General features: G+C 50.5%; 1 protein-coding gene across 1 annotated transcript in view; it reads left to right on the top strand.

Moving 5' to 3' along the window:
* The first annotated feature begins 492 nt into the window (after positions 1–492).
* SCAP (SREBF chaperone) overlaps positions 493–15,007 on the top strand; it is a 33,337-nt gene continuing 18,822 nt past the window's right edge. Inside the window, exons 1-9 of the mRNA XM_087946665.1 lie at positions 493–622; positions 2,310–2,467; positions 3,772–3,992; positions 5,621–5,726; positions 8,223–8,395; positions 10,198–10,324; positions 11,071–11,183; positions 12,272–12,366; positions 14,671–14,769. Coding sequence (XP_087802791.1) covers positions 8,296–8,395; positions 10,198–10,324; positions 11,071–11,183; positions 12,272–12,366; positions 14,671–14,769 — 534 coding nt within the window. The 5' untranslated portion in view covers positions 493–622; positions 2,310–2,467; positions 3,772–3,992; positions 5,621–5,726; positions 8,223–8,295. The remainder of the gene's footprint in view (positions 623–2,309; positions 2,468–3,771; positions 3,993–5,620; positions 5,727–8,222; positions 8,396–10,197; positions 10,325–11,070; positions 11,184–12,271; positions 12,367–14,670; positions 14,770–15,007) is intronic.

Below are 15,007 nucleotides of genomic sequence, written 5' to 3'. Positions count from 1 at the left end.
TGTAAACTGAGGACTGGGCTGGCTTTTGAACGACGGAGCAGGCCCCCGACACTACTTTCTCTCCTTCCCACTTCTGCCATTTCTCTCCCCTCCACCTCCCTCTATTCTCGCTTCCGCAATCCAGGGTGTCTTTCGCACTCGGGAGGCCTCGGCGGCGACACTCTGCAGGCACTCGCCGGGATGGCAGCGAGCTGACGCGGAACCACCGAGAATGTCCTGGACTGAGTCGCTCCGCGGGAAGATCTCCGGGGCCTTCTACAACCACGGCTTGCGCTGCGCCCCTGCCCGATACCCATCATCCTCTTCACAGGCCTCTGCGTCCTGGCCTGCTGGTAATACCTTCTGCCCAAAGGACTAGGGGATTCTGGGAGTTGGAGTCCTCCCCTCTTAAAGGATGCCAGGGGATTCTGGGAGTTGGAGTCCTCCCCTCTTAAAGCATGAAACTCGACCTGGCCTTGGGTGTTAATTCTGCCTTTCTTTCCTTGACTGAAGTTATCCATTACTGAAGCTCCCACTTCCGGGCACGGGGCCGGTGGAGTACACCACGCCAGTGAAGGACTACAGCCAGCCGCCCCCGTTCCCCACCCAGCCGCAGGGAGAGCTGAGCGAGCGCCCCGACTGGGTAAGGGACGGACCACGGCCCCCCGTTTGAATCGACGTTTTGATAGCGAGACCGTCAAGACAGAAGGGATGTCCTCCTGAGCTGGGTGGTTTTCTTGCAGGCGTTTCGTGACCCATCTAGGGAACGCCATCAGTGCTGGAAGGGGAGGGCGTTGGGTTGGTTTGATGGCGCCTTTTAGCACTGATGGTGTTCCCTCGTTGAGACATGAAACATCAGCAAGAAAACCGCCCCTCTGAGAGAGCACCAAGGATCCCACAGTCCTTCTCCTCCTGCCCCTCCTTTTTCCTCTTCTCCACAACCTCCCCCCTTTGTAGCACTGTTGTTGTTACCTAGTTGGGTCATGAAACGTCTGCCAGAAAAGCACCAAGCTCAGAGAACCCCAAAGACCCTACAGTCTTCTTCCCTCCTCCTCCTCCTCCTCCTCTCCCTTGCTCCCTCTCTTTCTCTCTCTCTCCCCTCTCCAAATCTCACTCCCTGCAGTGCTGTTGATGTTACCTAGTTGGGCCATGAAACGTCTGCCATGAAAATCACCACAAAAACCACCCATCTTCCTCCTCCTCCTCCTTTCTAGCACTGATGATGTTACCTAGTTGGGTTGTGAGACGTCTGCAAGAAAAGCACCTAGCTCAGAGAGCGCCAAGGCCCCCACGGTCCTTCCTTCCTTCCTTCCTTCCTTTCCTTCCTTCCTTCCTTCCTTCCTTCCTTCCTTCCTTCCTTCCTTCCTTCCTTCCTTCCTTCCTCCCATTCTCCTTCCTTCCTTCCTTCCTTCCTTCCTTCCTTCCTTCCTTCCTTCCTTCCTTCCTTCCTCTTCCTCCCTCCCCCCTCCCTTCTAGCACTGATGATGCAACCTAGCTTGGTCATGAAATGTCTGCAAGAAAACCCCCAGCTCAGACAACACCAAAAACCCCACAGTTCTCATCCTCCTCCCCCCTCCTTCCCCTGCAGAGTCCCAAAATAAGCCCTAGTTAAGATCCCGCCTACTGCAGAGTCCCAAAATAAGCCCTAGTTAAGATCCCGCCTACTGCAGAGTCCCAAAATAAGCCCTAGTGAAGATCCCGCCTACTGCAGAGTCCCAAAATAAGCCCTAGTGAAGATCCCCCCTACTGCAGAGTCCCAAAATAAGCCCTAGTTAAGATCCCGCCTACTGCAGAGTCCCAAAATAAGCCCTAGTTAAGATCCCGCCTACTGCAGAGTCCCAAAAATAAGCCCTAGTGAAGATCCCGCCTACCGCAGAGTCCCAAAATAAGCCCTAGTGAAGATCCCGCCTACCGCAGAGTGCACAGGTAAAAAAATTAAGCCAGAGTGGGGATGGGGGGTGTTGGAGCTGCCCTACTCCTTACCTTTGGACAGGTGTAGCCAGGCTTTGCACGTCCTGATACCTGCCTGGCCGGCCCATTTCTTCTGCAGCCGGCAAGGCTGGCAAGGCTTTCCCAAAGGCCTCTGGAGCGGATTCGAAAGCTCCGAATCGATCCTATCGGCTACAGAGGCCTTCAGGCCGGCCGCAGGTGAAGGAATTCTGGAAGGAAGCCGAAGGCGACGCGCGCAAGTGAGATTAATCCGTGGAGGACATCCCCCCCCCCAAATAAGAACTGGTGCCTTTTTTTGGGGGGGGGCGAAAAACCGAACGATAAAACAGGGTCTTATTTTTGGGGAAACACTGTTATCCGTGCATCCTTCTCTCCTCTAGTACTCTGGAGCTCCCGTGGCCTACATCCAACAGGTCCTGGTGAAAGCCACGGTTTCTCCGTGGCCAAAGAACCTCCTGGCTGTTGATGTCTTCCGTGCTCCGCTCGCCCGGGTCTTCCAGCTGGTGGAGGAACTGCGGAACCACGCTTTGCGCGATGGGTAGGTAGTAAAACAGGGACAGCTGTGTGTCTTCTTCGCCAGCTGTCGTCATACAAGCATACACGCGTACCTCCGGCGCTGTTCGCACGTGGTCCTTGGCTTAAACGATGGCAGTCAGGGAGCTGCGCCCCGTTTTGCGAACTCTCTGGCTGCCATCGTGAAGTGGATCCCTGCTGTTGTTAAGTGAGTTGCACGGTCATTAAGTGGATCGGGCTTCCCTGTACGCGTTGCTCATCAGAAGGTTGCCAAAGCATGACTTCCGAGATGCTGTGACCATCGTAAGTAGGAGTGGATCTCGGAGGTCTTCTAGACCAACCCCGTACTTGAGCACGAAACCCTTATAGAATCATAGAATAACAGAGTTGGAAGGGACCTTTGAGGTCCTCTAGTCCAACCCCTGCTCCAGCAGGAGACCCTGACAGAATCACCCTGTTGGAAGAGACAGAGTTGGAAGGGGGCCTCGGAGGTCCTCTAGTCCAACCCCTGCTGCAGCAGGAGACCCTGACAAAATCATAGAACAACAGAGTTGGAAGGGACCTCGGAGGTCATCTAGTCCAACCCCCTGCTGCAGCAGGAAAACTTACCTCATTTCAGACAAATGGCTGCCCAGTCTTTTCTTAAAAAACCTCCAGGGATGGAGCATTCAGGACTTCTAGTGGCAAGCAGTTCCACTGATTCATTGTCCTCCTGTCAGGAAGTTTTTCCTTCATTCCGGGTCTCTCGATTTGTATCCATCCGTTGCTTCTTGTCCTGCCTTCAGGTGCTCTGGAACATAAGTGGACCTCTCCTTTTCTTTGGGAAGCCCGCCCCCAAAAACACTGGAAGCCTCCAGGGCCTGGGGAGGGCGAAAAACGCCCCCGGAAGGAACAGCCCCCTCCGCCGTGGTGCAGGAGGCTGACCAGGCCACGCCCACCATGGCCACGCCCACCCAGCAACCTGGCAGAGTACCGGTTGCACAAATATTTTGAGGCCCACGCCTGCCCTAACCCCTTGGGGTTGGGGGTTGGAGTCAGAGCAACTGAATGGAGCTGAGGCGTTTACTGGACGGGCGCCCTTCCTGTCGCCAGAGCAGGGTTTTGTTCGGCAGATTTATTCTTGTGCCCACAGAGGGAGGGAAATATCTGCCTCTACCTAGGATCGAACTCGCAGCATTCGGATGGTGAGGGGAGAGGCTCCGCCTCTAGGCCACTGGCACCTCTCCACCCTTCCCATTTTTGTACGCAATCTTGCCGTCGACGCCTGTAACCAAATCCTCGCTCGGCTTGACGTTGGGTCTCCCCCCTTCTTTCCTTTTTGGCGTCCAGCTCCCGGATTAAAAGTTTGGACGACGTCTGCCTGCAAGTGACCGACCTCTTGCCTGGCTTGAAGAAGCTCCGGGGGCTGCTCCCCGAACACGGCTGCCTGCTCCTCTCCCCCGCCAACTTCTGGCAGAACGACCAGGAACGGTTTGGCGCTGACCCTGATGTCATTAAAACCATCCACCAGCACGAACCCAAGACCCTGCAGACGTCGGCGACCCCGAAGGGTAGGAGTGGAGCCCTTGAAGCGGAGGGACGCGGGCAGCCATGAAGTTGAAGTCACTTGTAGCGGGAGGTGGAGGTGGCGAGAGAGTGTTTTCCAAAGTTGGCTATGTTAAAATGGCTGGTCCTTCTTCCAACTCCCAGAATTCCTCCGGCACCTAAGGGAGGAAGGAAGGAAGGAAGGAAGGAAGGAAGGAAGGAAGGAAGGAAGGAAGGAAGGAAGGAAGGAAGGAAGGAAAGATTGAGAATGAGAGAGGGAAGGAAGGAGGAAAGAAGGAAATGTGAATAAGATGGATTGATGAATAGATAGATATAGATAGATAGGAAGGAAGGAAGGAAGGATAGAAGGAAGGAAGGAAGGAAGGAAGGAAAGATTAAGAAAGAGAGGGAAGGAAGAAGGAAATGTGAATAAGATGGATCGATGAATAGATAGATATAGATAGGAAGGAAGGAAAGAAGGATGAAAGGAAGGAAGGATGGATGGCAGGAAGGAAGGAAGGAAATATTGAGAATGAGAGGGAAGGAAGAAGGAAAGAAGGAAATGTGAATAAGATGGATCGATGAATAGATAGATAGATATAGATAGGAAGGAAGGAAGGAAGGAAGGAAAAGAACAAGAGATCAAGTAATGAAAGGAATGGAAGAAAGAGAAAAGGAGGGATGAAGAAAAGAACGGGAGGGAGGAAAGGAGAATAGAGAGCAAGGAAGACAGGGAGACAGTAAGTAATGAAAGAGAAACATAAGGAGAAGAAAGGGAGGAAGAAAGGGAGAGAAAACAGGGAAGCAGGGAGGAACCAAAGAGGGAAGGAATAAAGAAGGGAAAAGAAAGGGAGGGAGGAACCAAAGGGGGAAGGAAGGAAGAGGGAGGGAAGGAAGAGGGGAGGCAGGAGAGGAGAGGCAGGGAGGAACAAAATGGGAAAGAATGAAGAGAAAAGAAAGGGAGGAAGGAACCAAAGGGAAGGAGGAGGAGAAGAAAGGAGAGAGGCAGACAAGTAGGTGGGAAGGGAGAGGCCGTTCTTGCAGAGGAATTCTGGGAGCTGAAGTCCACAAGTCTTAACGTCGCCCAAGTTTGAAGACCCCCTTTTGAAGACCCCCCCCCACCTCAGATCCTGGAGGGCCTTGCAGAAATTCCAGCCAATGTCAGGAGCAACCGATTCTTCCCACCCTTCCACACCTTTAAGGTGGGTGGACCTCAATTCCCAGCATTCCCCCAACTGGCCAAGCCGGTTGAAATCCGCCCACCTTAAGGTTGCAGAGGTTGAGAAACACTGGGAGAGACGGAGGGATGTCAACAAGCATTTACCAGGATTTCCAGATTGAGTAGTTTTTCCGGGTCACCAAGCGCGTCCTTCAAGACGGATAGTTCACAACCTCTGCAACGATAAGATGGGTGGACTTCCACTCTCAGAATTTCCCCAACCGGCCAAGCCACCCATCTTAAGTTTGTGGAAGTTGACAAACACTGGGAGAGACGGAGGGATGTCAACAAGCATTTACCAGGATTTCCAGATTGAGCAGTTCTTCCGGGTTTACCGAGCACATCCTTCAAGGTGGGTGGTTGTATCACCTCGTCCGTTGCTTGGGATGAGGCGTCCTTCGCACTCACCTCCTGTTCTTCTCCTGGTCTCTTCAGATCTCCTGTTTGGCGTTCCGGGAAAGTACAGTGGGGTGAATCTCTACAACCGGAAGCGCGTGGTCATCTATGCCATCACTTTGGGTCTGCGGCACTACGACGCCAGGTGAGTTGCTTTGCGAGGCTGAAATATGCTTGGAGAAACTTTTGGCCACTCTGGGACCTTCTCTGTGATGTTCTCCAAAGACGCCTCCACCTCTCGCATGGCTCCTCCGTTAAGGTTTTCACAACTCCTCCTTTTGAGAGTTTGTCCCTGCCACAGCCACATCTAAGTTAGCTTTTACTCTAGCAATGCAGATAATTTTCAAGTTACGGCCATAACAAAGCCAGCCCAACACCGTTGTAACTTCTGACAGCCATAAAAATGAGTAGCTTATGTGACTTTATTACCATTTTTGCGGGGGTCATTAAGTGAATCATTGTGGCTTTAAGCAAATCAATGGTTTGGCTATGGCAAATTGGAAGTACACGTATTCCTTGAGTTACGACTTTAATATCTTTTTAATATCCATCTTCCCTTCCCCTATCCTTACCACTTTCTATTGAGCAGGGGTGTCAAACTCCCGGTCCTTGGGCTGGATGCATCATCACATGTTGGCCACATCCACGTCCGGTTTATTGAAGTGGGGAAAAAAGTCCCAATATGTTGCGTGACGCCTCAAGTTTGATACTCCTGCTCCAGAGGGATGATTGAGATCATCCTATTTTATTGGCATTACTGTCTGGTTGGGGTGGGGGGGAAGGAGGTTTGAAAGAGCAGTGCGGCTGCTTGGAAATCAAAAGTGCATTCCATGAATAGTTTTCAAAGATAGTAACTAGGTGACTAAAGTTCCTGCTGCGCAAAATTCCAATTGGAGAGCCTGATGGATGACTCTGGGCTATGGATGTGTCTCAGTGGAGAATATGAATTGTGATACACCCAGGGGGCGGGGGAAAAAACAGGGTCAAGGGTGACAAGGAATGATGTGCCTCAGAGTCGGCTACATCCAGGCAGTGCCGGACATTTTAACTCCCCATAAATCCTTTTGAAGTTTGGCTCGAGACTCATGATTTAATTGGGGTAACTGCCGGAATCCCGACATTATATTTGTATGTATCAGTGTAGGTATATTTATGTATGGCTATGAAACCTATGTTTCCCTGAAAACAAGACCGGGTCTTATATTAATTTTTGTTCCAAAAGACTCATTAGGGCTTATTTTCCAGTTAGGTCTTATTTTCGAGGAAATGCGGTACTAAAAACGTATCCATCCGACTGACCATTTTAACTGGGGTTTAATTTTTGGGACAGGGCTTATGGTACGAGGATCCTGAAAAAAACACGCTAGGTTTTTTTTCAGGGAAACCAAGGTGCGGGGGGGTATACTTTCTTTTGAGATGGTGCAGAAAGTGGTGAGCACAGCCGAAAAGATAGTTGGAAGTTCCCTTTCTTCACTCCAGGTCGTAGAATATAAGCGATGCTTGAGCAGGGTTTGTCTGCGACGTTCTCTCTCTCTCTTTATCTGTATGTGTGTATAGTATGCGTAGATGGGTGATATGAATGCATACGGATAGGTTAGATATATGCTTTCTTTTGAGAGTAGTGTTGTGGCCCGTCAGTGGCCAGCGGAGCTGTCGGCAGACTCGGACAGTGAGGAGGTGGTGGAGGAACATGGGCCAGTCCTGGAGTCTGGGGAGGGCTCTGCGTTGGGGCAGATATGGGGCCAGGGCCGTCTGACAGTTATCAGCTGCCTTCTGAGTCAGAGATAAGTGGGGAAGAAGAACAGCTGGAGCCTGTTCCCAGTGTGCGCATGCACAGAGCTGCCAGGAGAAGGGAACAGTTAAGGAACAAGGGTTGACTCGGGAGTAAAGCCACAGGTGGACGGTGAATGGCCCCTCCCAGAGGGAATAAAGAGGAGCGAAAGGGAAGTGGGGTTTTTGCAGGAGACAATGAGTTCATTCCTGCATTCTTGCCAAGTATTGTGGCATCTGAAAAATATCGGCCTGGTCATTTTTCAAGCCTGATAAAGGCCTGTCATTGTGAATTCTCTTGAAAGACTGTTGGCTGGGATGTTGTTGGAGAGGAATTCACTGTCAATTAAATAAAAGGGGTTTATTGGGACGAGGGGTTGGCTTCGTGCTGTTGGGGAAGCCCAGGTCAGAACAAGGAGGTGTCGTTAAAGCCTGGATCCGCGGAGGATTGACAAGCTGGAGCTGACGGAGATCGAGGAAATGGCTTCGGAGGAATGTGGGGAGGGACAGGCCATGGCAGCTCAGGGCCCCTCAGGATTGGGATGGCTTGTTAGCAGGAAGGAACGGGTGGCAGGATGGCAGAGGGCAAGCAGTGGACCTAAGGAGCGACGGAGCTCAGGGGATGAGCAAAAAACCAGCCTCTCTTGATCCCTGAGCACGGAGGCCGGAGAGAAGGCGGGAACAGCACAGGCTGATCCGACAACTCGGGAGGAGAGCCTCCCGCCCCTCTTTCAAGGGTATCCTTGGGGACTGAGACTTGTGGGGAGACGCTGTGGGGAGGAGAGTTTGTCGGGAGCAAAGAATTGTTTTGTGTATTCCCCCCGATGCCTTGTGGATGATGGGACCTCTTCTTCGCTCTCTCCCGGGACAGGTTCCTCTCCAGCCTCCGCTCGCGGCTCAAGCTGCTCCATCCCAGCGCCAACAGCAGCCTGCGGGAAGACCAGATGATCCATGTCCATTTTAAGGAAGAAATTGGCGTTGCCGAACTCATCCCTCTCGTCACCACCTATGTCATCCTCTTCGCTTACATCTACTTCTCCACCCGTAAGTTCGGGCGAACGAGTCGACAAGCTGTTTGGCTCGATCAGGTCAGGCTGTCCTCAACTTACGACCGCACCTGAATGCCAGATTTTCTGTCACTAAGCGAGGCATTTGTTCACCCAGCTTTGTCTCCTCTGATGACCTGTCTTCCCGCACAGTGTTTAGCTCGAGCAAGCTGTCGGAACAACTTTGTGTACAGTTAGTCCCTGACTTAAAACCACAACGGAGCCCCAAATTTTCCCGTTGCTAAGCGAGACATTTGTTCCCGAGTTTTGCCCTGTTGTACAACCTGCCTTTCCATGGTTGTTAACTGAATTACTGAAGTTGTTAAGTTAGTAAGACGATTGTTCAATGAATTCTGCTTCCCCGCTGACTTGGCTGCGAAAGGGAATCTTTACATGACCGCAGGGTGTTGGTCTCAGTTTTGGTCTTTAGTTGAGGACTTCCTGTCCAGGATAAAGTGAGCCATCAAACAACTTCCTATATGGTTAGTCCTTGACTTACAACCAGAGTTGAGCACCAAATTTCAGTTGTTAAGCAAATCGGTTGTTAAGTGCATTTTGCTCTATCTTAATGCCCTTTTTTTAAACTCGGTTGTTAAGTTAGTCACTGCAGAAGTTAAGTGAGTCATACGGTTGTTAAGCGAGTCTGGCTTCAGCATTGACTTTGTGGTGGTCCTCCAGCAGCCCACGGAGACAGCAGCAGAGTCGGACAGTGGGGAGGAACATGTGCCAGTCTGGGAGGACTCAAAAGAGGGATCTTTGTCCGACACAGAGGTGGGGGTCAGGGCCAACTGAGAGTTTACGTGCTGACTCCGGAGCCTCCAGAATCTGTCAAAAGCAAGGCAGAGGAACAGGGGGAGCCTGTTCCCAGTGCGCGCTTGCGCAGAGCCGCCAGAAGGCAAGAACAGTTAAGGCAAAAGGGGCAACTTTGGGGGAGTAAGGCTTATGCCCTCCCATAAGACATAAAGGAAGAGCAAAGGGACAGGAATCTTTGCAGGAAGCAACTTTGTTCACTGTGTTCAGATTAAACCTTGAAGCTCTGTGTGGACTTTGTATTTTAATTTGGCCCTTTAGTTGCTGGCAGCAATTCAAAGGCGAGAAAGGTGGGTGCTTATCTCAAGGGACTGTTTGGGACTCATTACGGGCTGGGAATGGACCTAATTCCCAGCCATTGAAATAAAACAAGGCTTGTTTGGATTAAGCATGTGCTTAATTACAGTCTCAGGAGGCCTTGGTCAGAACAGGCTTGGCTTGTCAGAAGATGACTTACTTAACAACTGCAGTGATTCACTTAACCAACATGGCAGAAAAGGTCATAAAATGGGGCGAATCTCACTTAGCAAAATGTCTTGCTGAACGACAGCAATCTGGGGTTTAATGGTGGTTGTGAGTCAAGAGCTGCCTGTATGAAGTGTTCACACTGGCCCCTTCTTTTCGGAGCCAAGGTTGCGAGCCAACGGGAATTCTGTTGACCATCCCAGCTTGTTTCAAGTCATTTTGAAACCAGATGGGTTGCAAATAAATCTAATAGAGAAATGTTCAAAATTCAGGCCCTTAGCAACGGGTCTAGGACAATTAGCCACAGGTGCCTCTCCCTGGCTACCTTACCGCGGCACCACCAAAATTGGATGCAATTATTCCGAGTGTGGTCTTACCCACCACAGTCGCGCTTTTGTGGTCACCAACTTGTGCCGTTGTTGGTCTGTAGCCTCTGATTCTTTCTCCTGGGTTTGGAACGAAGTCCGTGCGTCTTTCTCTTGTCTGTCTCACTCAAAGACGGATGGGCTTTTTTCCCCTCTTCAGGCAAGATCGACATGGTGAAATCCAAGTGGGGTCTGGCTTTGGCCGCCGTCGTGACAGTGCTCAGCTCTCTCCTGATGTCCGTTGGGCTGTGCACGCTGTTTGGCCTCACGCCGACACTCAACGGAGGGTAAGTTGGCTGAACCGTGGTGAGCCAGAAACTGCCAGCGGGTCCTGGATCGAGCGCTCCCTCTTCAGAGGGAGTCCTGGTGACTTTCTTCTTAGTGCTTCTCTTCCCAGGTTCCTCCTGTTCTGACCTAGGATTCCCAAGATCACGAAGCCGACTCCTCGTCCCGATAAAACCCCTTTTATTTAGGTTAAAGTGAATTCCTCTCCAGCAAAGTCCCAGCCAGCCGTCTTTCGAGAGATCTCACAACTACAGGCCTTTATCAGGCTTGGAGAGTTGTCAGGCTGATAGCTTCCAAACACCACGCTGTAGCAGCAATTACTTGGCAAGAAGTCAGGAACAGATCTTCACCCGAATGACTTGAACTCATTGTCCCCTGCAAACCCCACTCCCCTTTTGCTCCTCTTGATTCCCTCTGGGTGGGGCCATTCGCCGTCCACCTGTGGCTTTACTCCCAAGTTGACCCTTGTTCCTTAACTGTTCCCTTCTCCTGGCAGCTCCGCGCATGCTCACACTGGGAACAGGCTCCAGCAGTTCTTCTGCCCCGCTTATCTCTGACTCAGAAGGCAGCTGATAACTATCAGATGACCCATCTCTGCCTCTGACACGGAGCCCTGCAGGACTGGCCCATGTTCCTCCACAACCTCCTCACTGTCCAAGTCAGCTGCCAGCTCTGCCGGCTGCTGGCACGCCACAACAGCTGCAGCTTCCATGTTGGGTTCAGCTTCTCTTTCCCTTTTTCCTTCCAGAGAAATTTTCCCATACCTGGTGGTTGTGATCGGCATCGAGAACGTGCTGGTTCTCACCAAATCGGTGGTGTCCACGCCAGTCGACCTGGAAGTAAAGCTGCGGATTGCGCAAGGTACGTAAAAGAGCAAGCTTTTTTTCATCATCCCAGAAAAAGCTGGTAAGGCCTGGGCTGAGATAGGCTGGGTTTGCCAACGATACCCTGTTTCAAATACCACCTACCCTGAAAGTGAGCCCTAGCTTGATTTTTGCACGTGCTCCCAATATAAGCCCTATTCCCCCCAAAATAAGCCCTAATTAAGATCTGCCCATTCCTGAGTGGATGGGTAAAAATTAAGCTAGGGTGGGGATGAGGGTGGTGGAGCTGCCCTACTACTTACCTTTGGACAGGTGCAGCCAGGCCTCGCACGCCCTGACACCTGCCTGGCCAGTCCATTTCTTCTACAGGCCCACAAAGCCTGGCAAAGCTTTCCTGAAGGCCTCTGCGGCTGGTAACAAAGCTCTGGATCGATCCAGAGCTCCATTATCCCCTGCAGAGGCCTTCAGGAAAGCCTTGCCGGCCGTAGAAGGACTTCCGGAAGGAGGCCGGGGGCGACACACGCACAAGTGAGGTTATTCAGTGGATGACATCCCCCCAAAATAAGACCCGATGCCTTTTTGGGTGGGAAAAAAAGTATAAGACAGGGTCTTATTTTCAGGGAAACACAGTTGTTGGCAAAACCTGTTCCCTCGGGCAGTCACACAGCAAGAAAACCAGAGGTGGTATTCAGCCAGTTTGGACCGGTTCTGGCGGACCAGTTGTGAAAATTTGGACTGGTTCGGAGAACCGGCCGATACTCCTCCTGGCTGGCCCCGATCACCTTCCCCCGCTCTTACCTCTCCTATATTCCGGTGTTTATTAGCTTAGCTGATTTGCACAGCAGAGCGGATTGCTGCGCTTCAGCTGAGCGGAAACACAGCACGTTGGTCGACTTGACGCAGAGTGCGGTCTCTGTGCTCTGCACACACACGCGCATTAGGTGCACCGGTCACCAGGGTTGATACCGAGGGCGCTGTTTGAGTCCTGCACATACACGCACGAAGCGAATTCTCTGAACCAGTCGGAAATTATTATTTTTTTTAAACCCACCCTGGAGAAAACCTGGTGGAGCAGCTCCTGTTTGGTGGTATAACCAAGCCTTCACCACACCACTTATGTTCCAGGTCTGAGCAACGAGAGTTGGTCCATCATGAAGAACATGGGCACCGAGTTGGGGATCATCCTGATTGGCTATTTTACCTTCGTCCCAGCCATCCAGGTACTGGGAGGGGGCCGGGAGATTCTTCCGAAGTAGGGGTAATCCTCAGCTTATGACCATTTAGCCACCATCCCAAGTTCCAAAGTGAACTTCCGAGGAGCACCCAGCCCCAATCTTCTCTTCTCATATCTGTAAATTGTCTCTTATCTGTAAATAAATCTATAAAGTCAGATTATTTTAGTCCTGATTGTCAGGATTCCGGCAGTTACCCCAATTAAACCCCCACCCCCTGGGTGTATCATAATTCATATCCTCCAATGGGACACATCCATAGCCCAGAGTCATCAATCATGCTCTCCAGTTAGAATTTTGCACAGCAGGAACAGGTCGCCTAGTTACTGTCTCTGAAAAACTATTGATGGAATGCACTTTCGATTTCCAAGCTGCCGCATTGCTTTTTCAAACCCTTCCCCCTTTCTGTTGGCAACTCTAAAAAGACCCTCGAAATATGAGGTGACACTGATAACACACGACACAACCATACAAACAGATCATTAGCCCTGCATTCACTCTCTCGAAGACAGATACCACAGGGGTCTGCGTCCTTACGTATTTGCGGATTTCCACTCCCAGAATTCCATGCCTTGAGGATTCCCAACACCCAGAATTCCACAACCAGCCATGCTTGGTGTTTGAAGTCCACAAGGCAAGGCATTCTGGGAGATGAAGTCCGCAACTTGTAAAGTTGCCAAGGTTGGAGACTCCCTGCTCTACCCTCCTGGCCCAACTCGTGGGAAAAACCAATTTTCTAGAACTTTCCTGCAGGAAGACTCTGTCCTCTTATTTATTATGACTGGGTTTGGGTCTCTCTCCCTCTCTCATTCTCTCTCATTCTCTCTTATTCTCCCTGCCTTTCTCTCTCATTTTCTCATTCTCTTTCTCACTTCTCCTCTCTCATTATCTTTCTCTAATTCTTTCTCTTTCTCTCATATTCTCTCTCTCATTCCCCCTCTCATACTCTCATTCTCTCTTATTCTCTCTTTCATTCCCTCTTTCTCTCTCATTTCCCCCTCTTTCTCATTCTCTCTCTCCCTGTCTTTCTCTCTCATTTTGTCATTCTCTTTCTCATTTCCCCTCTCTCATTATCTTTCTAATTCTTTCTCTTTCTCTCGTACTCTCTCTCTCATTCCCCCTCTCATACTCTCATTCTCTCTTATTCTCTCTCTCATTCTCCCTTTCCCTCTTATTTCCCCCTCTTTCTCATTCTCTCTCTCCCTGTCTTTCTCACTCCCCATCTTTCTCTCCCATTCTCTCATTCTTTCTCTCTCATTCTCCCTTTCCCTCTTATTTCCCCCTCTTTCTCATTCTCTCTCTCCCTGTCTTTCTCACTCCCCATCTTTCTCTCTCATTCTCTCATTCTTTCTCTCTCATTCTCCCTTTCCTCTTATTTCCCCCTCTTTCTCATTCTCTCTCTCCTGTCTTTCTCACTCCCCATCTTTCTCTCCCATTCTCTCATTCTTTCTCTCTCATTCTCCCTTTCCCTCTTATTTCCCCCTCTTTCTCATTCTCTCTCTCCCTGTCTTTCTCACTCCCCATCTTTCTCTCTCATTCTCTCATTCTTTCTCTCTCATTCTCCCTTTCTCTCTCATTTCCCCTCTTTCTCATTCTCTCTCTCCCTGTCTTTCTCACTCCCCATCTTTCTCTCTCATTCTCTCATTCTTTCTCTCTCATTCTCCCTTTCCCTCTTATTTCCCCCTCTTTCTCATTCTCTCTCTCCCTGTCTTTCTCACTCCCCATCTTTCTCTCTCATTCTCTCATTCTTTCTCTCTCATTCTCCCTTTCCCTCTTATTTCCCCCTCTTTCTCATTCTCTCTCTCCCTGTCTTTCTCACTCCCCATCTTTCTCTCTCATTCTCTCATTCTTTCTCTCTCATTCTCCCTTTCTCTCTCATTTCCCCCTCTTTCTCATTCTCTCTCTCCCTGTCTTTCTCACTCCCCATCTTTCTCTCTCATTCTCTCATTCTTTCTCTCTCATTCTCCCTTTCCCTCTTATTTCCCCCTCTTTCTCATTCTCTCTCTCCCTGTCTTTCTCACTCCCCATCTTTCTCTCCCATTCTCTCATTCTTTCTCTCTCATTCTCCCTTTCCCTCTTATTTCCCCCTCTTTCTCATTCTCTCTCTCCCTGTCTTTCTCACTCCCCATCTTTCTCTCTCATTCTCTCATTCTTTCTCTCTCATTCTCCCTTTCCCTCTTATTTCCCCCTCTTTCTCATTTTCTCTCTCATCCCCTCTCTCTTTCATTCCCTCTCTTTCTCATTCCCCCCTCTCTCATTCTCTCTCTCTTTCTCTCTCTCTCTCCTTTCCAGGAGTTCTGCCTCTTTGCTGTGGTGGGCCTGGTCTCCGACTTCTTCCTCCAGATGTTCTTCTTCACCACCGTCCTCTCCATCGATATCCGCCGGATGGAGGTAAAACCCGGAACCGGAAAGTCTTTATCTCTCTGTAGGGAGGGCTTCGTCGAGGCCATAATCCGGGTTATATAAGATCCGAACGGGTCAATCTCAAATCGTTTGGAGAAGGATCTTGGAATCCTGGTGGACGATCCCTTCGACACCCAAGCCAGCCGGGTTAATGCAGCAGCCGAGAAAGCCAACACGGTTCTCAGGCTGCATTAACAGAGGGATTGATTCAAGATCACGGGAGCGT

Source organism: Notechis scutatus, chromosome Z, assembly GCF_049901735.1.
Source record: "Notechis scutatus isolate UNSWTSFEM ecotype Mainland chromosome Z, rNotScu1.2, whole genome shotgun sequence".
NCBI lineage: Eukaryota > Metazoa > Chordata > Lepidosauria > Squamata > Elapidae > Notechis > Notechis scutatus.
The sequence above is the reverse complement of the archived record's forward strand: the minus strand, read 5'-3'. Positions and strand labels throughout refer to the sequence as shown.